The 21,515-nt window shown below is 38.7% G+C and overlaps 1 protein-coding gene across 2 annotated transcripts; it reads right to left on the minus strand.

The window, feature by feature from the left end:
• Positions 1-1,418: 1,418 nt before the first annotated feature.
• FAM174A (family with sequence similarity 174 member A) lies at positions 1,419-16,123 on the minus strand. 2 transcript variants are annotated; one of them, XR_012657890.1, is made up of 4 exons: positions 15,665-16,123; positions 7,192-7,326; positions 6,973-7,085; positions 3,827-4,012 (listed from the first exon to the last, which is right to left on the minus strand). XR_012657890.1 is itself a non-coding variant. In XM_075078331.1 (3 exons), exons 1-3 carry the CDS (start codon positions 16,051-16,053, stop codon positions 1,866-1,868), a joined length of 546 nt encoding a protein of 181 aa, XP_074934432.1. In that variant the 5' UTR covers positions 16,054-16,116; the 3' UTR covers positions 1,419-1,865. The 2 variants fall into 2 exon arrangements, 1 of the variants encoding a protein (XP_074934432.1); XM_075078331.1 differs by lacking the exons at positions 3,827-4,012; positions 6,973-7,085 and adding an exon at positions 1,419-1,887 and having other exon boundaries at positions 15,665-16,116.
• Between the last annotated feature and the right edge of the window lie 5,392 nt (positions 16,124-21,515).

A 21,515-nucleotide genomic window follows, 5' to 3' on the forward strand; every position in this document is an offset into this window, starting at 1 on the left:
TTCTTTACTGGCTTATTAACATCTTGACCTAAATGGGAATAAAACTTTCTACATATGGCTACTCAGTTACATATTTCATGATTAATTGTCTTCATCTTTTTAACCTTGTCTTTCACATCAAATTGTAAAGTGATAGGTAGACTTGATATAAACTTTAGTTCCATTTATACACAGTCAGTTACTGGCCTCTGGGGTGGCATACTATTCCCAAAATTTTTGAAAGAATGGTAGGCTACCGCAAGAATAGCTTTTCAGCCACAGCTGCAAATATTACTGATAATGTCACACATATGTGCAGATTTCCAGCTGTGAAGACAAAGACACAACACTGGTGTTTTTGACAAATTTTGCATCTGCAAAAGCAATGTGAGCCAGTTCAGCTACTGAAATTAGATACGGTCTGGAAAAGGTCAAGAAAGTTCACACCATGGGCCACACAGTATCTGGCATACCAGAAAACAAAATTGTCACAACTTATTACCAGTTGTATGACTGCTTTATAGACACTTATCCTGTAGAATAGATTCTCATGATTTTGGAGGCATGACTCCAGGAAGGCCACATAATTTTTTGAAAATTTCTAGTTTTCCACCCCAACCTGTAGAAATAACCTCAAAGGCAAATAAGGTATTCCTATTTTGTCAAACACCAAGAGGGGACTGAAGAAGCAGGAAAGATAATCCCTCCTTCCCCATAGCCATAACACAGGAACTTTCAGGAAACATAGCCAGTCCCACCAATACTGCTGTAGGACTTTTATGCCTTGATACTAGATATATACAGAATTAGCAATAAATTTACACAGTAATTTTAATGAACTCAAATTTGAACATTTTGTCTGCATTATCAAGCTTCCTGTGGAAACCACAACACATTTTTAAAAAATTGGTCTTCCAGGTCTTAAAGCTGCTTCTATTAATTTTTGTGGCACTACCTAAAAATATAACTGCTGGATGCCAACTACATTCATGTGACTATTACCGCACATTTCATAGTAACAGCCACTTCTGATGTCACTTTTTCATTTTAGAGTTACAGCAAATTTAGTATTTTAACTAGATTGTTTAAAGAGTACAGAAGTAAACAAGGCTTCCCAAATGCTTATCTCTACTTCACCCTAGGTCTGAACACTGACACCACATGGACTACAGCAGCAGCACCCTAAAGTCGGTGAGCAACATTGTTCAAACAAGTTGAAGATGGACCTCATGAAAAATTGGCTCAGCAGTTGTAATCAGCAGTCTTAACAGCAAAAAGATGTTGCAGTACTGTGTTTTACAAGATCATATTAATATCCTTAAAATATATAAAGTGTTAAGCATCAGACTAAATGCTAGGAAGACTATAAACCGTTTTTATTTGGTCACTAAATTTTACATAAAATGTGTTAATTCAGTTTAAAAAAAGTCAACACAAAATTCAGTAGTTTGGCTTTTTATTTGTAAAGGATAAAGCATCTCCTCAACTAAAACCAAGTTCTAACAATTCTGAGGGGTCCACAAAGGCTACGTTTACTTACAATTTAATATCAGCAAAAAGATCTGTTAACATTCCAGATTACTGTAGAAAAAGTGTATACCACACTTTTGGCATACAAGATTTGTAACAAGCGAAAAATACCTTGGTTTAAAAGTAATCTCCCTTCCAAATAGGTTTTAATGTTAGTGCACTCTATCTCCGTAGGCTTTACATTTAGAATCCTCTATATACAAAAAGGTACAACAAATTGGTACAGTATTTATTGCAACAAATTAAGGATACCATAATATACATAAATTGTATTAGTCCCCCCAACTTGCATACCCTCTTGCTTCTTATTCCTCCCATGAAGCAGTCTCCTTCTCTGGTTCTAAGATTAAGTTCTTTCACTGAAAGGCACGTACTTCTCTACAACAGAAGAAACAGATGCATTAATCTTAAATGCCCTGTTTCAAGGGGAACTTTAGCCTATATTTTTGAAGGCCAAACGTTACAAAAACCCCACAGAGATATAACATTTTATTATTAAATTTGCCTGTAAAAATTCGTAGTTACCATATTACTGCGAAGCAAAGTGCCACAAAACTCCATCCATTTAAACCTCCCAAATAGAGAGACAGATGACTTACAAAGTAACCCTGGGTTTTTACCATGTTGGATATATATGTAAACTTCCAAGGCCTCTGAATTCCTATTCAAACTCTGGTAACTCTTGTTAGCATTCCATAACTGGAAAGCTATAAAAAAAGAGAGTAAGTGCTTTTCCTTGTGCCTTGCAGTGCAGCAAGTAGCATGTGTGCAAAGTGATTTAATAAGGATTGTAAACTATTACACCTTTGTACACCTTTGAAAAACAAAGATGTGGTATTAGCATACTGTACCTCAGCTGAAATGTAGGCAAAGTTGCATGGTGAGAAACCAAAGGTTAGGACTTCAAACTTTGACATGTACTAGTATGCTATTGAACAAAATGGCTAAAACATCACATCCACGTCAGATGCCCCACAATGAAGAGGCACAGAGTCTAGTCCCATGGGTGATGACAACAGTGGGAGTACACTTAAATTGCACCTATGTTACAACAGAGGATACCGTGGACTTTTTTCATATAGCTCTGAAAGAAAACAGCAACAATGCTTGAAGTAATAACCATATCAGCACACCAGTATACTAACACTGCTATGCTGATTTTAGGAAAGCAGCCAGTTTCTCTGCCTAGCCTTGGAAAAAGTCAAGTAGACTTACCAGCTACCCTAAACAAGACAATAGGGATTTCTAACATATGCATACTGTGCTGTAGAGTATGCACCTTAAGATAAGCTCAATTGTTTAGGTAAAGAAAAATGACAGCTGAGTGGATACTACCGCAGACTATTAACAAGTCATATAGAAAAAAAAGGAAAACACTATTTTGTATACAGAACAATACTTATATAATCTGTTGTCCATAACAAGTGTATATGAACCTACCAGAACATGTAGACTAGAATTTCCTGTAACAGCCTTTAGTTTTTTAGTGCCTTCCATTATGAGTTACGAGGATAAGAAACCTACGAACTGAATAAGCTGGCTGTTGACTTGTAGTTAAGCGAACTGCAACTGTGAGTTACTTAAAGGACTAAATTCAAAACCCATTAAAAGCCCTTTGATCCATAATTAGTTGCTTGAAGCCTGACTGCATATTTACGCTACCTTAAAAACCAAATTAACCATACCTCTGAATTACTGCAAATGTCAGGACAAAGTGTAATGACATCTCACGAGAATATCTGAGTATCATTATCAAGTTGTCCTCAGTGACTCTTTGATTACTTATGCATTTTGTACTCCCTTTGATCATTCTTCGTTAAGCAGTGATATGAAGACTGATTACTAAGCTTCAATGCAGATTCAAAAGACTTAGCTGAGACAAGGGGAAAGAAGTCAACTGAAAAAAGTATATTCCCAATTATAGAGTTGTTTTTTTTTTTTTAAAAAGGTACTCTACATTAGTTTTCAAACTTCCCTCCCAGCAATGTCACTGCTTCGCAAAGTTTGGACAGCATTTTATCAATCTGTTCTGTAACTATGTATGAAGCTCAGCACTGTTTTCCTCCTATATACAAACACAAAAACAAGATAAAAAGTAACTTTTAAAATTTTGAGAACTTCTCCCCCCAGAGAACACAGCAAGCTTTCAATAAACATAAATGGAGTATATTCATATTATTGACTAAGCATAACTGAAGTCCTTGTTTTCTCAAGATTCTAGTATCAAAATCATTATTTTGACAATTTAAGCACTTACTTTCTGAGCTATCTTGACACAACAGTAATATCTTCTCCTTTTATTATCTATAGTTATTACCTTCTGAAGGTATTACTTCTGATCTGCTTACTTTTCCTCAGCAAGTTAACAGAAACATGTTGAAATTAGGTTTGGTTAGATCAGTCGGTTAGTCCAATACAACTACTTTTCTTCCAGTTTGACTGAGAGGTTGATATTTTCATCTCTTCCGTGAGCAAACATCAAATCTGAGGTCATTTTGCAGCCCTAAAGGGCAGAAATAAAGGTACACCTACACCACAAGTTACATCAGTCTATGTATTTACTCCACACGATGGCATGTTCAAACATTACATGTGACTTCTCTCTCCACTTTTTCTGGGCTCTTTAGACCTGGATCAAAACATCGCATATTGCTTTACCAGTTGAACCTAATGCTTTTAAAAATCAAATACTACTTATCCTGCAGAAGTTATTTAATCAACAAGATACCACAGTGTGTGTGGAACTGCATCTATTAAAATAAATACTTGATTTATCTTGCAATAGCTATGCCATCAGCTAAATGAAACACTACTGAAGTATTCAAACTGTTTGTACCATATGTCATCCAAAGGACTGTTTCTAAAATGGTCTGTATCAGTAATCTACTTTCAGATACTTCCAAATTGCCTGGTATAGATGAACAAAATTATTTTTTCTGCAGTACTTCAAGAGGGGCTGAGTATCTGAAAATTAGGACAGGGTTTTTTTGGTGTGGTTTTTTGTTTTGGCCTTCTTTTTCTAACTACATCACTAATAATGTGAATTTTTTTGTGTTTAGCACAGTTTAGGGCAAGTGCAGTTCAAAGGCTGCTGTCTATAGTTATAAAGAATTTGCTTTAATGCAAGTTAATTTCTTAATCATAAACCAAATTAATTTCCATCACAGAACTACAGAAAGTGTAGTGGCAAACACATTAATTTGGGACATAATTTGACAAAATCCACATTGGGACCAGAGGTAGGGCAATCACTTCATTAAGTATGAGTTTCCAAGATAAATTTTGAAGGGGAATGAATAGATTATGCTCTACCTGATTGAATAACCATGATAGAAATATATAGGATCCTTGGAACAGCCCTGATTAGATTTTAGAAGTTCTCACGTTTGTCTCTTTAGATTGATAGGCAGTTAACAAGCATATATATAACCCAGCATCACCATAGCATGTTTGTATGGCAAAAAGGGGAGGTAAAATAAAAATAAGGACATTAGTCTAAAACATACTTTTCTTACTTTTTTTCATTTTTGTTTTGTCCTTAAACATCCTGTCAGGGACAATAATGAAATATCCAAGAACAAAATAACAGATATAAACCAGGTAAGAGTAGTATCTATCTGCTTTACATACTTTGGTTACTCCACAAGCAGCTACAAGACTATGATTGCAAAATGGATTTCTAACAATTTAAAATGACTGTGCGTATTAGATACTCCTACAACAAAATAGTAGAATGGAATTTTTTTCTCCCTCATTGAATGACATTGATGTGTTCAGAAATGTACAGGGGAAAAAAAATCAGAAATCAGTCCTCTGGAAACCTTTGATATTATTTTAGTGAACTTCCCCTCTCAGGTTTTCATTGCTTCTATTTTAAGGTACACTAAGAAGTTTAAAGAAACAGACACAATCACTTTGACACTTTGGGGTGATTTTGTAGCTTCAGACTTCAAAAATACAATCTTGTTAATCTTAATAAACAGTAATCTTCAAATTAGGAATTTTAGATCTATCTGTAGAATGTGAATTAAGTTTAGACAGCAACCTACTAAGGTGAAAGAGTAGGGTTAAAAGATGTATGCTGCCATTTCAGTGTCTGGAAAGCTTAATATAATCCCTCCAAAATTTCCAAAATAGGTAAATTGGAAGTTATAATAAGCAGTTGAAAACACCTACTTACATGCATAAGACATTTTTCAATAGTACTTATTAACACAGCCTTCTCTGCACTAGAAGACACAGTGCACCTATTTAATATGTTAATGGTATAGTCCCTTTAGATAAAACACTGCTCAAAGCATTATCAGCTCCTTGAAGCTTAACAACAAATACAGCCATGGTAAATCTCCAAATAAGCATATAAGAGTATGAAGTAAGCTCTATAACACGAATACAACAATAGTGTTTTTAATTGTATAATGCTGTTTGTTAATGATGACTAGCCACATTATCATGATACTCCTGTAAATAAACATTTATGGGGAAGTATCATGTTAACCGGTCATCAAATACCTTGAAGTCTAATAAGCATGCTGAGTTACAAGAGAACTTAAGACTAGGAAAGACATCAAGGGAATTCCTGGATATAATATGACAATTACCTTGTGCATAATAGACCTAATTTATACCGGAGCAAGTAGTAACATGGGTAACCATAAGTGCCACATGACTCTCTAATACTGAGGAGCAGTAAGTGGACATATTCCAACTAGCTTTTTCTAATGTATGGGGGAGAGAAAAAGGAAAGAGTGACTTTAATTTAGGAAAAAAATGTAATCTGAAAGATTCCTCCTAAGAGACAAAGAAAATATTTAACCTTCCACTTCAAGTTCCCAAAGTACACTCAAAGCTGTTTCCTAATAAACAGCAGAACATCTGACTTACTACTCCAATACTTTTAATTCAAGACATCATGTACTTGCATTTGTTGAATTGTTTTGCTTGAGACTTTAATTCAGTTTCACATTAGTGTCGAATCAATTACTTGCTGTGACTGCCAGAATTCATTATTTAATCTCTTCCGATACTTGACAGTAGGCCTCACCATGACAATTCTATTCATTTTTTTTACTGTCTTTGCATGTGCAGTGTGATGGCATTAATAGGGAATTGGGTTTTTTTTTAGGTTTGAAGTGCATAAACATTATGGTCAATTCAAATTTAAACTTAAATGTAAGGACAATAAGGAAATACAACAAAATTTTCATGTATCTACATAGTTTCAGAGAGCGACTTAAGAATATGAATCTTTCTGTGCAGCAGTACCAACTAACTGCTGACTACTTTAGCAACAAGAAAGCAGAATGAAGCTGCTGGAAACAGGACTCATAGGAGAGAATATACAGGAAAAATTGAGAAGCCTCCAAAATAAAATAAAATAAAATAAGAGAAAGGTAAAAGCTAGCTGTTGACTTTAACATAAGCTTCAATAATGACACTGTATTTGTAACAAAAATATCCTACCTTCCTCTCCATTTCTCTGGAACTCACATGCTGAAGACAAACGGTGTTTATCTTCTTGCCCACTAAATTCTTGCCCATTTAAAATTCAAGTGATCTTGACATCCCTTCTCCAACTACATGCATATGAAACACAGTAGTGAGCTTTCTCAGTGAAACTGCTTATCACCCATACTCCTTCACTTCTATTTCTAGAAGTACATTCAGCTTCTATATACAAACCTTCGAGGATGATTGGCATCAAACAGTGTTGTATCATCATCATCATCATCTTGCTCTAATGGAGTCAGTTCCATGTTTTCTATGTTTGTATCCAAAACTCCATATCTTCGGGTTTTTCTGTTTCGCCTTCTGAGCCTGAAATGTATTTTAAAACATTTAAGTTCCATAAATTTTTCTCTACTTTCTATTCCAACAATGTAAGAGAGCTATCCCTTAAAATACAGCTATATTGATACTTATAATAACTTTTTTTAATTTAGTATATGTAAAATGTACACACTTAGCTCTGTGAAATTCAGGGGTCAGACAATTCTCAGTGTCAAGTGTTTACATGAAATGTAAACTCAAGAATGTCACCTGTAGTTTTGCACAGAATTACGGTAGTGAATACAAAGAGTCTATACAGGCTAAATGCAAGAGCCAGGTAAAAATACATGCAAAAGCATACTTCTAGCAGATCGTACAATGAGAAAAAAAAGTCTTGCAACGTACTCTCTATGTGTTTTAAATGTCCAGCAGATTAGAGAGAAATTCAACAAAATTATAGCAGAGATGTAAGACAAGTCATTTGTGTCATTGGAACTTTTTATTATCATTTGTGAAGACTTTTATAGCTATCAAATTAAAAACGTTTATAATTACAGTTTAGAATAAGAAAGAATTTGTAGAGTCAACGTCTTGTATGCTTCACAAAATGTGGAAGGAAGAGGCAGTGATTCTTATTTCAGGATTAAGGCACAGTGCTTATCACAGATGAACACACTGTTTGCATCTGCTTTTCTCATTTCCCGTGGCCTTTCTGCATGGGCCTGTGTTCCACATAAGCCCCATGTACATAGAACTGTTCTGGTTGGTTTTGCAGAGCTACTTCTATATGCATCGAATATGCTTTACTCAAGTCTTTGAGGATCAGGAACTCAGATCACTAGCCACTCAGCAAACACTATGCAAACAAATCTGTTTACAAAATGCTGACAGAGTCACTTTCTGCTACTGTATACTAGCTAACAGCAGTTACATGAAACTATTGGACTTAAAAAAACCCCTGCTTTCTAGATTTAGTGCTAAACTCAAAGGTGATACTAGCTCTTCCTTTTAGAAACTCCAGAATTTACAAACCCAAGCTAGGTGCCTAAGAAAGTTGTTTACAACATTCAGAAACTTCAATACTGGATATTTCAGAGCTTATAATAAAAAAAGATTACGTATAATATACACTGCTACTATAGTGTATACTAACATACTATGTATAGTATACTATTATTGTACTGAGCGTAATCACCTCTGCCCCACACAGAAGCACCACTTTAACCACCTTGTATGATATATCAAATACAATATTGAGACCATCAGCTTCAGATTCTGCCCTGAATAGATTCTTAAGGAATTTTCTTTTTATGCAACTTGGAAAAGCATTCCCCTTTTCACACCAGGGCAACTTTGAAAGAACACACAGCAGCATCCAGTCTTGGTTTATACTATACTCCAGTGAATTAGACCTCCATTTGGAATTGCGAAGCAAATGTAACCTTGTTAGGATGGGAAGGGTATAAAATACATACCTTTCTTCAAAGTGCTCCAACTTCTGATGTTATAAAAAGAAATTATCAGCTTGATCATTTCCTCCACCCTCAACTATGATTTGAAATAGCAGCAACTGTTGTGCCAGGGATTTAAGTGCTTTCACACAACTTAAAGTACCTAACTCTATTGTATAAAGCTAAGGCTAGTAACAAAGACGCAAATTTCACCTTTCGGTTCAAGACAAAGTTCCTCCCATTTTCTTCCTTCATTTCATTTGGCCTTTAGTCCTCAAGATAGAAAGAGGTTGTATACTCCAAAGCACCAAGCAGAAGAAAACTAAAACTTTAAGACGGAAGTGTGATGAAAAATATGGTTGTTTCATACATATTGTGTTGTTTTGTTTTCACTGAAGTCAATAAGCAACTAGCACTAAGACAAGGACTCCTGGGTGTTCTAACAGACTAGAAATTATTTTGAACACAAATAAAGTAGGAAATGAAGGAGAGGCAGTTCATGTATTTGTATAGTCAATACTTCTGTCAATCTCACTACATCCTTTACATTTTTTATTCAATGGGGTAAAAAGGAAAGTGTCGCTACTGTGAGTCGAGAATAACCTAGAACAGCAAATGTCCAGATTGCAGATAATGCAAAAAAAAAATCTTACCATAATGCTGGCACAAATTTATAGATTTAAATGAATGCTGTTGAAAAAGGGATGAAAGAATTACTTGTGACGTGAGAACTTTCTCTATATGCAGATTAGTCAAAAGACTAAAGCTAAAAGGATACTGGATAGGCTTACACAGCATACATGTATGGACATAACTATAACACTAGACCAGTGTCATTAGTGTTAACAAAAACTAGCTTAAAACCTTTTACCCTGTGACTATTAGGAAGAAAACCTAGGACAAAATCCCAATTTCATTAATGTCAGTAGTACTTTCTATGCCTCTTATGAACTTAACATAATAATAATTATTATGGGATTAAATTTTCATCTTTGTAATTACTACAGATACCTTGGGGTCTAATAAGATAAAGTTATGAAAACAGATTTAGAAAGATATAAAAAGTTAATATTATATTTGACATGTTCAGACCCAATCCTCCCTCAAATACAGCTAGCAGCAGTAGAGGAATCCACATGCAAATATGAATATTATCTGTCTAACATCATAGATGGCATAGATAATAGACCGTTAAACCAAGAGGATAGCGAAGCAAGAGAAACCTAAGAAAAATTAGTGTAAAAAAAACAAAGACAATATGCTAAGAAAATGAGAACTGAAGCAAAACAACAGGTCAAGTTTAAAGAACATCCAGTGACTAGAGAGGCATAAAACTGCAAGGGACCTGGGAGGGTGGGAAGAGTTAGAAAACCCCACAGAGTAAGGTAAAAAAACAGTCACTACATAACATTTGACATCCTTTGGCGGGCCATATAATTCCAAAACTGACTGCTGACAGAAATCTCAGAATCTCAGTCAACTCAGGCAGTTAAATGTTTAGCTTAGATACCAGAACTTCCTTGTACAAAAAGGTACTCTCAATTACATATCCAAAAGTTCTTTGAATGCTCATCTAGTATATCAAATACAAACCTCTTCTGAACACATCTGCACCAAAGAATGGCAGAATAATCACTTAAAAGCAAAAAGCAACAGAGCAACGTATATCTACATGAAAGATTTTTCATTTTTACACGAAGTTTTGACCACTCATTGATTTAGTTTTGTGTATCAACACATTGGTAAGGTTTATCTTAAGAAACTGTGGTATTTTCAGTGTCAAATACTACTTAGAAGAGGCAAACTTCCTTCAAGCAACAAGACATTTCAAACACAATTCTTACCTGAATCTGATACCAAGTAAAAGGGTTACAGCAATACTTGCCCTTAATTCTAACCAGAAAATTAATTTAGCATAATAATTGTGTAAATTTTTTTTTCCAAGGACCTTTCCATATATTTTCTATGTAGACCATAATGTTGTAGGATTTGTAGGATATGGGCTGCTTATAAGGTGATACAACTTAAACAGTCTCCAAGTAACAGTTCACCTTCTTTTAGGAAAATCCTAAACAAAGGAAATGTAAACGTAGCCTGAAACAACCTACTCTGTCCTTGACTGCACCAGAAAGAAAAAAACCACTGCATGCTTTGGAGAAAAACCTAGCCAAACAACAAGAAAGTAGATTTTTGGTTTTCTGCTCAAATGAGATGGCTTTTCAATGCTAATAATCACACAGAGAAGCTAGTTCTATTCATCAAGTCTGTAAATGCTTTCTCAGAAGTTCAAGACTTCCTCATTCTACTGTCATATGACTCCACTCCACGCAAATTCAAGAAACTTAAATTAAATTTAAAAGACTGTGATAAAACCATATTGTTTTAGTGCCATGAGTGAAGTCCCACTCTAGGAGCATTATCAGCAATATCTTTTAAGAAAAGATGACTGACGAATACAACGGCACTGGTGTAACAGAATTATTTAGATTAATAAAAGTTTGACCAGGACTTACATATATACAATTTCTATAATGATTAAAAATGTCATATATGGCATATTCATTGCAAACTGCAAGCTTAACATAAATATCTCTAAATGCTGAAAAGAAACGTTAGCGCAAAATGATGTTTTCCTGTAGTCTTTTCTACCTACATAAGAGGAGAACAAGCAAGCTATATTACACTATCCTAATTTGTCTAGGTGTAAAGTACTACCCTTGCTGCAAGCCACAAACACTTTAAACAAGATTAGTTCAATAAAGTAGCAAATGCTAATCACTGTCTTTTTCGGTAAAGTGTCTTTCTACTAGAAGCTTTTTACTGTTAGTAAGCTCTACAATAAACCAACCTACTCAACTCATCACCCTTCAGCTTCACAATATTTTAGAGGATTCTTAGTAGTATGTGCCAAGGAAATTGCAGTTCTCCCATCACCTCAACCTACAGACAAGTCTTATTTATGGGCCAGTACATGCCTTCTCAAATGTGAAACATGGATTTCTTGGTCAATAGTTCCAAAGACAGACTACTTTGAAATAGGTGGATAGGTTATGGCAAGTATAGTTCAACAAAAGTATCATGGAAGAGTTCAATAACTGTCTGTGTGACAGAACTAAGTTCTATCCACCCCAGAATTGACCCAGTGCTGGGAAAGTTCCAATCTAAAGTTTTCTCATACCTTCTGCTACAATATATGGGCTAGTTAATTCACATTCTCCCTTAAAACATATTTTTAACTAAAAATGAGCTATGTTTGTTACAAAAGTATTCTTACGAAGCTTTTACTTGAAGCTAACTGAGCTTTTCTTCTGTGAAAGGCATGCATGAACTTCAGATTTCACACCTGTGAAGAACATTCAGTAATCACCATTCAAAAGGCTTATAAATAACTTCCTAGAATTTTATTTTAAATTAAAATCATAATATACAATTCGTACTGAAACATAGTTTTGATACCTTACTCAGCACGCCAAATTATGTAGCACACTTTTCTCTAAAAAGAGGAAAAGCTATTTCACCTCATCTGCTACACCCGTTTTCTCATCACCTCAGAAAGACTGAAGATCTAAGGGCATGCATTTCTAAGGCATGCATACATAAATATGAACTTAGACCTTTGCCTGCAACAGGCTTTAAGTTAAAAAAACCATAACTCTCCAGAGTTATACAGAGAAAAACCAAATAGATTTATGAATTGTAACCTTAGACTTTCTATGCATCATGAAGGGCAATCACACATGAGAATTTATGTAAGTATCAAAACTAAAACAGAAAAAAGGCAATAAAACTACACCGGTAGACTGAAGAAGGCATTGCTGGATCTCAGTTTTCTTACTCCTAGCTCTGATGGATCTGCTGTATGATCTTGGTGCTATATACTTTGTTCTCTGCAAATCTTCTGTTACAAAAGCAGTTTCATATATACCTCAATAAAACGCCATAAAATCCCAAAACTTCTATTGCAGTTGGCAGAATTAGCTATTGCAGCAAAACAAGCTTTTGTAAGCAAGACCTCCAGTCCAACGGACTAGAAAAGACTAAGACTTCACTACAATAAAAACTCTTTTCACCAACGTGATTGGAGAAAACCAAAAACCAGTAATAGCAGCAACAGAAAAAAAAAAAAAAACCTTTCTTACTGTGAGAGTAGTAAAACACAGGAACACATTGCCCAGAGAGGCTGTGGAATCTGCATCATCAGAGATACTCAAAACTCAACTGCAAAAATTGCAGAGCAACCTCTTGTAGGTGACCCTGCTGCGAGCAGGAAATTGGACTAGACAATCTCCAGAGCTACCTGCCAGCCTCTGCCACTCTGATTGTCCATTTCAGTTATCACAACTATCAACAATCCCTCCCAAACTAAGCTTCTTGGTGTACTAGAAGAGCCGCACGCAGCCCAACCTTTATAATAAGTAGGTTCAAACAAGTTCCCATACACAGCTATTAATTAAGAAATTAAGATTATTTTTCCCTGACAGAGAAATGTTATCATTAGCAGTATCACTCGAAGGTCAATGTGAGATTGCTGCAGTTTACATAACCATTCCCAACCAAAATTCGTCTCCTATGTGGACAGAAGATAAATGTTAGCCACATTAGCAAAGTTATATCAGCTTGCATGAGATTTTCTTGAAAATGTGTTTTCAGGGCACTGTCTTCAAAGAAAGTCATATCGTGCTGAAAACAAAAAATTCATAATTTTATCAGAATGTGTAAAATTTATAGAGGAAGAGATTGCTACTCTCCTGAATCAGGCAAAGCTTTGGCTACAGGTATCTCAAGGGTGAGTTACTAGATTTTCCAGGTGAAGTCTTTACCAGATCTTGAAATATGTTTTTATTTTAAAATTGCAGATCTTTCCTGTGAATAAATGAAGTTGAAGGGTGTGCATATATTAAGCAGGAATAAAAGAGAATATTTCAATTGGGAGGGACGTACAATGATCATCTGGTCCAACTACCTGTCCCCTTCAGGGCTAGCCAAAAGTTAAAGTTAAAGCATGCTATTAAGTCCAAATCCTCTTAAACACCAGCAGGCTTAGGGCATTGACCACTTCTCTAGGAAGCCTGTTCCAGTGTCGGTAAAGAAATGTTTCCCAAAGTCAAGCCTAAACTTCCCCTGTCACAGCTTGGAGCCATTCCTAGGAATCCTGTCACTGGATCCCTGGGGAGAAGAGATCAGTGCCTCCCTCTCCTCCTCAGGAAGCTGTAGAGAGCAATGAAGTCACCCCTTAGTCTCTTTTTCTCCAAACCCAGAGTCCTTCACCACTCCTCACAGGACATGCCTTCCAGCCCTTCCACCAGCTGCGTTGCCCTCCTCTGGATGCATTCAAGGACCTGAACATCGTTTATAAATAATGGGGCCCAGAACTGCACACAACACTCAAGGTGAGGCCGCACCAATGCTAAATACAGCAGGATAATCACCTCTTTTGACTGGCTGGCTATGGCTGTGTTTGATGCTCCCCACGATGCAGTTTGCCCCTCTTGGCTGCCAGGGCACACTGTTGACTCATGTTGAGCCTGCTGTCAAATAGCACCTCCAGGTTGACCTCCAGCCACTTCTCTTTCAAGTTATACTTGTTTCTGGCATTACTCTATCCTAAGGTGTGGAATCCAGCTTTTGCACTTGTTAAATTTCATCCCATTAATCCTTTCCCAATGCTCCAATCTCTCTAGATCCCTCTGCAAGGCTTCTTGTCCCTCAACAGCACCTCCCAGTTTGGTATCATCATCAAACTTACTAATGGTGCATTCAAGTCCTGCATCCAGATCATTGATAACTATATTGAACACGACTGGCCCTAGAATTGAGCCCTAACGAACATCGCTGGTGACTGGTCACCAGACCAGAACTCCAAATCCAACAGGCTTCTGTTAGGACCAACTGGAACACTGAGAAGTGCTCTTGCCAATTTTCACTTACTGAAACAATTACGCCAATTCCTTTAAGACATGGTATCATCAAGATACACATTCTAATGAGAGTAAGATTGAAGGCTGCTCAAGAGTGACCTGTAAGAGCGATGGAACAATTAGGATACTTTGGTTTAGTTGGACTGCATGTCTTGGGAAGTACCCCAGAAAGACCACTGTCTTTCAACTACCTTTCTGGAATAAATGGTGAAGGTACTGGACACACTAACACCAGCAGATTTAACTACAATTAAAAGTACACAAAGAACTCATTGAATAATGAATGTGCTTTATGCTTAATCACACATTTGGGCCTTGCCCAGAAGAGTTCACAGTTTAAGCCTGAGAGAGAGCAAGTAAAACTGCATGGACAAGAGACAGTGGCAAACACTGTAATTAACTAAAAAAGCACACATAGTTATGCAGTCAATAGTTTATGTGAGAAACTGGTAGTGCAACATTTTTAAGGGCCCTTTTCTTAAGAAAGCATGAAATAGAGAAGCTTCCTGAAAAACAAAGCACAAAAGAAATATGTTTAGACAGACAAATTTGGTAGTTCAGCAAGGCAGAAGTTTGAAAATGGGACAAAAATAACCCACAGAATGCACAAAATTAAATTCAGGTGGACTGATGGGTGTCAGTAGCGACAAGTCCACTTGAAGAGAGCAGGAGGGGGCCAGGAACGGCCGGACACCGATGAGCCGCATCACTGCTGCGAGCGGGGCCTGCCCGAGCGCCTTCCCCGCGGCCGCGACGGGGCGGGCGGCACCAGGCGCTTCCCAGAGGCCTCAGCTAGCGGCGCCCTCCGCAGGCAGCCGAGGCGGGCCCAGGGGGGCGCCGAAGAGAGCCCGGCAGCCAACGCCAGCAGCCAGGCCCGGCGCAGCGCTGGCGGGAGTCGGGCCGGCCCCGGCCCCTCGGCGGCCGCGCTGCCGCTCCACGGCAGCCTAGAGGCGGCGGCAGCGCCTCCCCCGCCCGCCCCCGCTGCAGCGCTCTCGCCGCCGCGGCCCCCGCCCTCACCGCACGGTCCGGATCACGAAGTAGACGATGAGGGCGGCGCTGGCCAGCACCAGCACGGACAGGGCGCGCTGGGTCATGGGCTGGCCCTGCTCGGGCGGCGCCGACACCTCGGCCAGGCGGCTGCTGCTTCGCGTGACGCCGCCGCTGGCCACCTCCGTAGGGCGCGGGGAGGCGGTGGCGACTCTCCGGGCAGGAAGAGTCGCCGCCGCTGCCTCCCCGCAACGGGCAGCCAGCAGCAGCCCCGCCAGGAGCCAGGGCAGCAGCGGTGGCGGCCACATAGCGCCCTCTCCTCCTGCCCGGGTCTGGACCCGGCCCCCGCTGCCGCCCGGCGCGGCCCAAGTTCGGCCGGGCCCTGCCGCCGTGTGGCCGCCGGAAGCGGAAGCGCTCATCGTCCGGCGTTGCCATGGAAGCGCCGGCGAGCAGCGCGCCCTACTCCCGGCTGCGGTCACGTGGTGCGGGGCGGGGTGGCGGTTGCCCAGGCGCGGCGCCGCGGCAGGCAGCTCGCTGCCTTCGGCCCAGGCGGCCCGCTCTCCTCCCGCCGCCCCGCTGGGCGCCCGCCGGCAGCGCTGCAGCTGATGCGCGGGTGGCTGAGCCCGCAGCTGCCGGGCTGCGCGGGTGGCTGGGCCGCTGGGTGGGTGGTTCGCGCGCGGGGGCGGGGCTAGCTGGCTGGCTGGGTGGGGCGCGCGTGGGGGCGGGGCTGCAGGCGGCGGCACGCGCTCCTGCTTGCTGTACCTTCGGCCTGCCGGGCGGCGCGCTGGCGGTCAGAGCGCGGGGTCGCTGTTTTGTCGGTCGAGCTCGTGAGGGACGTTGGCTGCCTCGGTTGTAAGGGCCAGGCGACAGGAGTCTGGTGGTGAGGCACCAGATCTGCGATCTGCTGCTCGGCTTTTCCTGCATTAAGCCTTTACGTGAAATGGTTAAGAAAAGACAAGGAAAAGGAGGCTTTGGAAAATATTAGGGCCTGAACACTTCGACTGCAGTTTTTCCTTCAGTGGAGTTCAAATAGCGGAAAGATTGGGAAAGCGGTTGTGTCTCAGCAGACCACTAAGACAGGCAGTGGAGCAGTCGGTACGCTACGAAGCTGGCGGACGTTCCTGAACCAGGGAGACAGGACCCTGACTTAGGGCAATGCTTTGTACAGGGTGACTCTGCCATGATGTTTATTGTGCTAACGTCACGTGTGCCTTAAGTAAATGCCGTTCCGGTAGGGTAATCCTTTAATCATTAGAGTCCATTATCAGATTATTTTCTTTGGCGTCTTTTCTGTGAACAGTAAACTACAGCAAGGCTCTCAGGAGTCAGATGGGCACGTAGAAGAGGGAATCCATGCCGCCAGTGAGCTCTTGTTCATTTGTCGCAGTGTAGGAGGAAATGGATTTATTTGCCAGAGTACCAAAGAAGCCTTGTACGGTAATATTTCTGCAGTTGAAGTAACATGGGCAACAACCAGATTTTGTATATGAGCAGACTTATTTTGATATCCCAGAGGCCTAAAACTTTTCGGTTCGTCACTTGTATTGGGTCATGTAAAATCACATATAGATAATTTCAACAGTGATTAGTTAATAAACTATTAACAAGTTTAGCTGTTAACTGGAAAAACAAGTTCAAGGTCTTGTGTTGCACAACAGTGAGGCAGAATTTGGAAAGGGTGAAACTGGTTTAAGTAATACGTGTGCCATTTAACTGCTATCTGCATGCCTTCCCCTTGAAAAATCATGGTCCTTTTTATGGGAACACTGTTTCAGATGCTTTGAACAACAATTTTTGGTGAAACTGCTGAAGGGAGCATGTGAGTAAACTTTCTTGATAGCTTTTTCCACGCTTCATAATTTTGATAGAGTTTGACTGATTCGGGTCCCCCCATCAGACTTCTTCCCCATGAATTCCTCTGCGGTATATTTCTTCCTGACAAGTCCAAGCAGCTGCCTTCCAGCACAGTGGCATATGACTGAGGAAAGTGTTATATTCAAAAGTCAAGGAGGAATAATTTTTAGAATGTCAGTCATTGATGTTAAACTGTCCCAAGGAAATGTCAATGATGCATGGACTGTGTAAGATGTAACAGTGCTGGGATACTCGCTCAGGGGAATACGGCAGCATATTGCATGGCAAACTCTATGTCACATGCAAAGTGTGAGAGGAAAAAAAGTGATTGTCTTGGTCAGAGAAGGCTATGGCATGACTTAATATTCTGATTTTTCAACGTCCATATTTGCAAAACTACCCTCCTTAAAACTGAGGGTTCTAGCGCTGTATGGTCAGGGACAGTTGTTTTTTGAAGTTTGGTTTTTTTCAAAAATGAAAAGCTAGTGCACTTATTTCAGCAAGGTAAGATAGCCTTTGAATTTTCAGAATAGAAAACAAAAGTACAGCAATTTGTATTCTTTATTCTGAAACAAAAACAATCATTGAAGCCTTTGTAGGTAGCTGTTGTTTTGTTTTTCATTGAAATGCATAAATATGTTGAGTATTCAAGTCAGGTATAAGTAGACTCCAAGTTTGTATGCAAAAATTTGGTTTGAGAGAGCTGTAAGATAATTCTTTGATGAAATGAGATGTAACCTTGAATCTGCCTGTGGAAATTGATTTGGCAGTCATATTCAAATTTCTTAAGTGTACCTGTCTGTTAGTAATTGTTGTCTAAGTTATTGCTTGGAGTGAAAGACAGGAAAGAGAATTAAAACCAAATTATGACATTTGCTATCATCCTGATATACAGCAATTTTAAAGAGGTGTCTTAGGGTCATATTCCCCATTCTGTGTATAAACTGTGGAACTTTTCTCACTTATGAAAGACATAAAGAACTTTCATATCTTACACTCAAAAGGTGAAAGAACTTAAGTGCAGTGAAAGACTGGTAAATTGTCCATTAAAATTAATGGAGCTTACTTGACTTTTACCTTTGAGAAAAACAAAATTGGGCAATTTTTTTTGAGTTCCTTAAAATAGGCCTTGTAGATGAATTGAAAGAGCAGAGAAATTACTTTGCAAGATCATGTGAGTGTCAAGGATATCTGGGAAGGGACCTTTTCATCAGGGAGTGAAATGGTAATTCAGAGAAAGGCACTTAGGAGCTCTATATGCTCTTTCTTTCTCTTGTTTTCCTAGTTCAACTAAAATAGTATTGTGTGTTTCCTGATACCTGTACGACAAAAGGCAGTACAGAACACATCTATTTCCTTTTCCATCAGCTCTATTGGTCTGTTGATGTCATCCTTTATGAAGCCCTTGTTGAATGAGTTTCAGGTGGTACTGAGAAATGAAGAAACCAAAAGTGATTATGCTTCTCTGCTCTGATAGGGGGCTACCCAGCTGCAAGCTGTCCTCTGCCCCTATAAGTCATATTAAGCTCTTAAAGCCTAGATAGCACTATGCAATTCCACAGGTCTCCAAACCACATTCTAATTATTATTATTTATGCTATCTGAGGACCTTATTGCCCAAATATATCTATACTTACCCTTGCACAGATCAGAAAACTTTTTGAGTAATCAGCGAAGAAAAACCGGGAGGTTAATCTGTCCCTTTTCTTTTAATGACTCTTTCGCTGATGATATATAAACTAAGTAACTACAAGCTGTGGCAAAGGGTTGGAGAAGAATATACTCTGCAAAGGATTTACAGATCCATTTTGTAAAAAAACACTTTTATAACTTTTCTAAAAAAAATAAAAAGTGATGTGTTTTACATTTATGTATGATCAGCTGGAGATTAGTCCCTGACTGCTTTTTAGAATGGTAGGTGCCTTTAAAATTCCACCTATTTAAGTCTACATAATTGTTATTTTAAATTTCTTCATTAGCTCTGGACTAAACTTAAGCTATCGTATTTAAAAAAAACTTTGTGAAAAAGACCGTATGATTTCCTGCATGTAAAAATGGTACCTAGAACCTGAAGGTAAGGAATCTTTCCAGAGTTTGAAAAATTACTGTCTAAAACCAGCTTTTGAATGGCATTCTGGTGGTTCATGCAGACGTACCCCAGAGGAGACGTGGAATGGTTCTTCCTGTACACGTACAATTACAGAGCCAGAGACTACTGTATGTGGTACCATTGAAGTAGAACAATTCTATGGTGTTCTTGTCATTTTACTCCTGCACAAAATGTTTATCATAATTAAAATAATCGATTGTGTTTCTGTGTGGGTTTTTGACAAAATGCCTTGAAGGGACTGAGGAATCTCATCCATGTTTAGTATTGTATTTCTGTGTTTGTTTACTACCTTTTCTCCTTGTAGTACCAAAAGACTCCAGTAGTGCTAGGATCAATTTCTTGTGCTCAAGAACATGAAGCAATTAAGGGGACAACTGAAAGCTGCAAGAAAAAGAAAATCCTTTACACTTTTTATTGTAAGACATGAACATATACTTAGGAATATATCACATAAGTTTAAATTCTTTCTAGAATAGAATATTTGGAGTGATATTTGCTAATAAAATCACAACATTTTATGTACACTGTATTTTGCTTTCTTGTTTTAAGCAGCAGTATAATAAGAGTTAAAAATAAATGTTGCTCTTATAATGCTTTTGTAAAATTGGGTTGCCAGATACAGTCTGCTTTTTAGTATAATGGCAAATTGCTGAAGGTAGACAAACTACTTCAATTTCTTTCAAAGAAGAAATAATTTTATATGCAACTATAAAAAATTCAGTAGTTTGTAGCAGAAATAAATTGGCATAAGGATTTTAAAATTACTTCTTATTGCATGTGTAAACAAATGTTTCTTTGGGAAGTTTTCATCTACATCACTGTCTTCTAGTATTCCAGTGAACAGTATTTTGCTTTCATTACTCTGACATTTATCTTTAGATCCAACAACTTGCTGCAGAATCTAGGCTGTTTAGCTAAAGATGAAAGCTGGAAGGGGTCAAGATTTGTATCATGCCTTGTTATACTTCTATCACAGTCCCTTGCTTATTTTTAATTAACTGAATTGATCTATATCTGTGGTTCCTACATGTTTTGAGCCTATGCAGCCTCTTCCTCTGTCACAGAGACATTGTAAACTTCCTAGAGGCATATTATCTTGGTTGAAGTAAAAAAATGTGTTACTACCAAACACTGTCAGTTACAGTGATTCCTAAAAATCTGCTCTCTTGCCTATAATTCACAGCTATGTCCTGGCCAGGTGAGTCGAAGGACAAAAAGGCCCCGATAGAGGGAGCCCCAGTGAGTGCACTATATTAATTGTTCTCATGGCAGCTGTTCATTTGTTTTTGGGGCTGCTCCAGGGTACACAGAGACTCACCTGCATAGATGTGCTACTCTTGGCAAAATCTGTCTGCATGATACATGTACTTGATACACCCATGGTACTCCTGTCCCTTCCTGGAAGCACTGACTATTCTTTAAAAGGATAAGTGGCCTGTGGCTGTTTCCTGACGCTGAAAGCATGTAGGATGTCTGCTGTTGAAAGGAGTTGGAGGTTGAGGCTTCAAAATAAACAGTACTGCTTACCACTTTAATTACTTCTTAAAAATCTAATGTATCCATTTTAGAGATTTATGTTTATGACTGTGCCATTAGATGCCAGAAATTTATCAATAATTTCCACATGCATGAGTACTCTCTTGGCTTGCATGATTATTTACATTTTAAAGTTATATGTTGTCATACACTGTTCCTGGGTTATTATCCGCAGCGTGACAGATTCTTTTTATTAACATGCTTCACTGATGAGGTGCTAGGCGGTTAACATATACAACAATTTATTAAATTTTCCACTGTCCTTAAGCAAGTCACTTTAACCCATATAGTAAGCTTAATACATAATAAGACAAAAAATGGCAGAGCAAGATACATGAAATTGGGGGAAGGGTTATACAACCTGTTTGGTGTTCCAGTAGT

Source organism: Phalacrocorax aristotelis, chromosome Z (assembly GCF_949628215.1).
Source record: "Phalacrocorax aristotelis chromosome Z, bGulAri2.1, whole genome shotgun sequence".
Classification (NCBI taxonomy): Eukaryota; Metazoa; Chordata; class Aves; order Suliformes; family Phalacrocoracidae; genus Phalacrocorax; species Phalacrocorax aristotelis.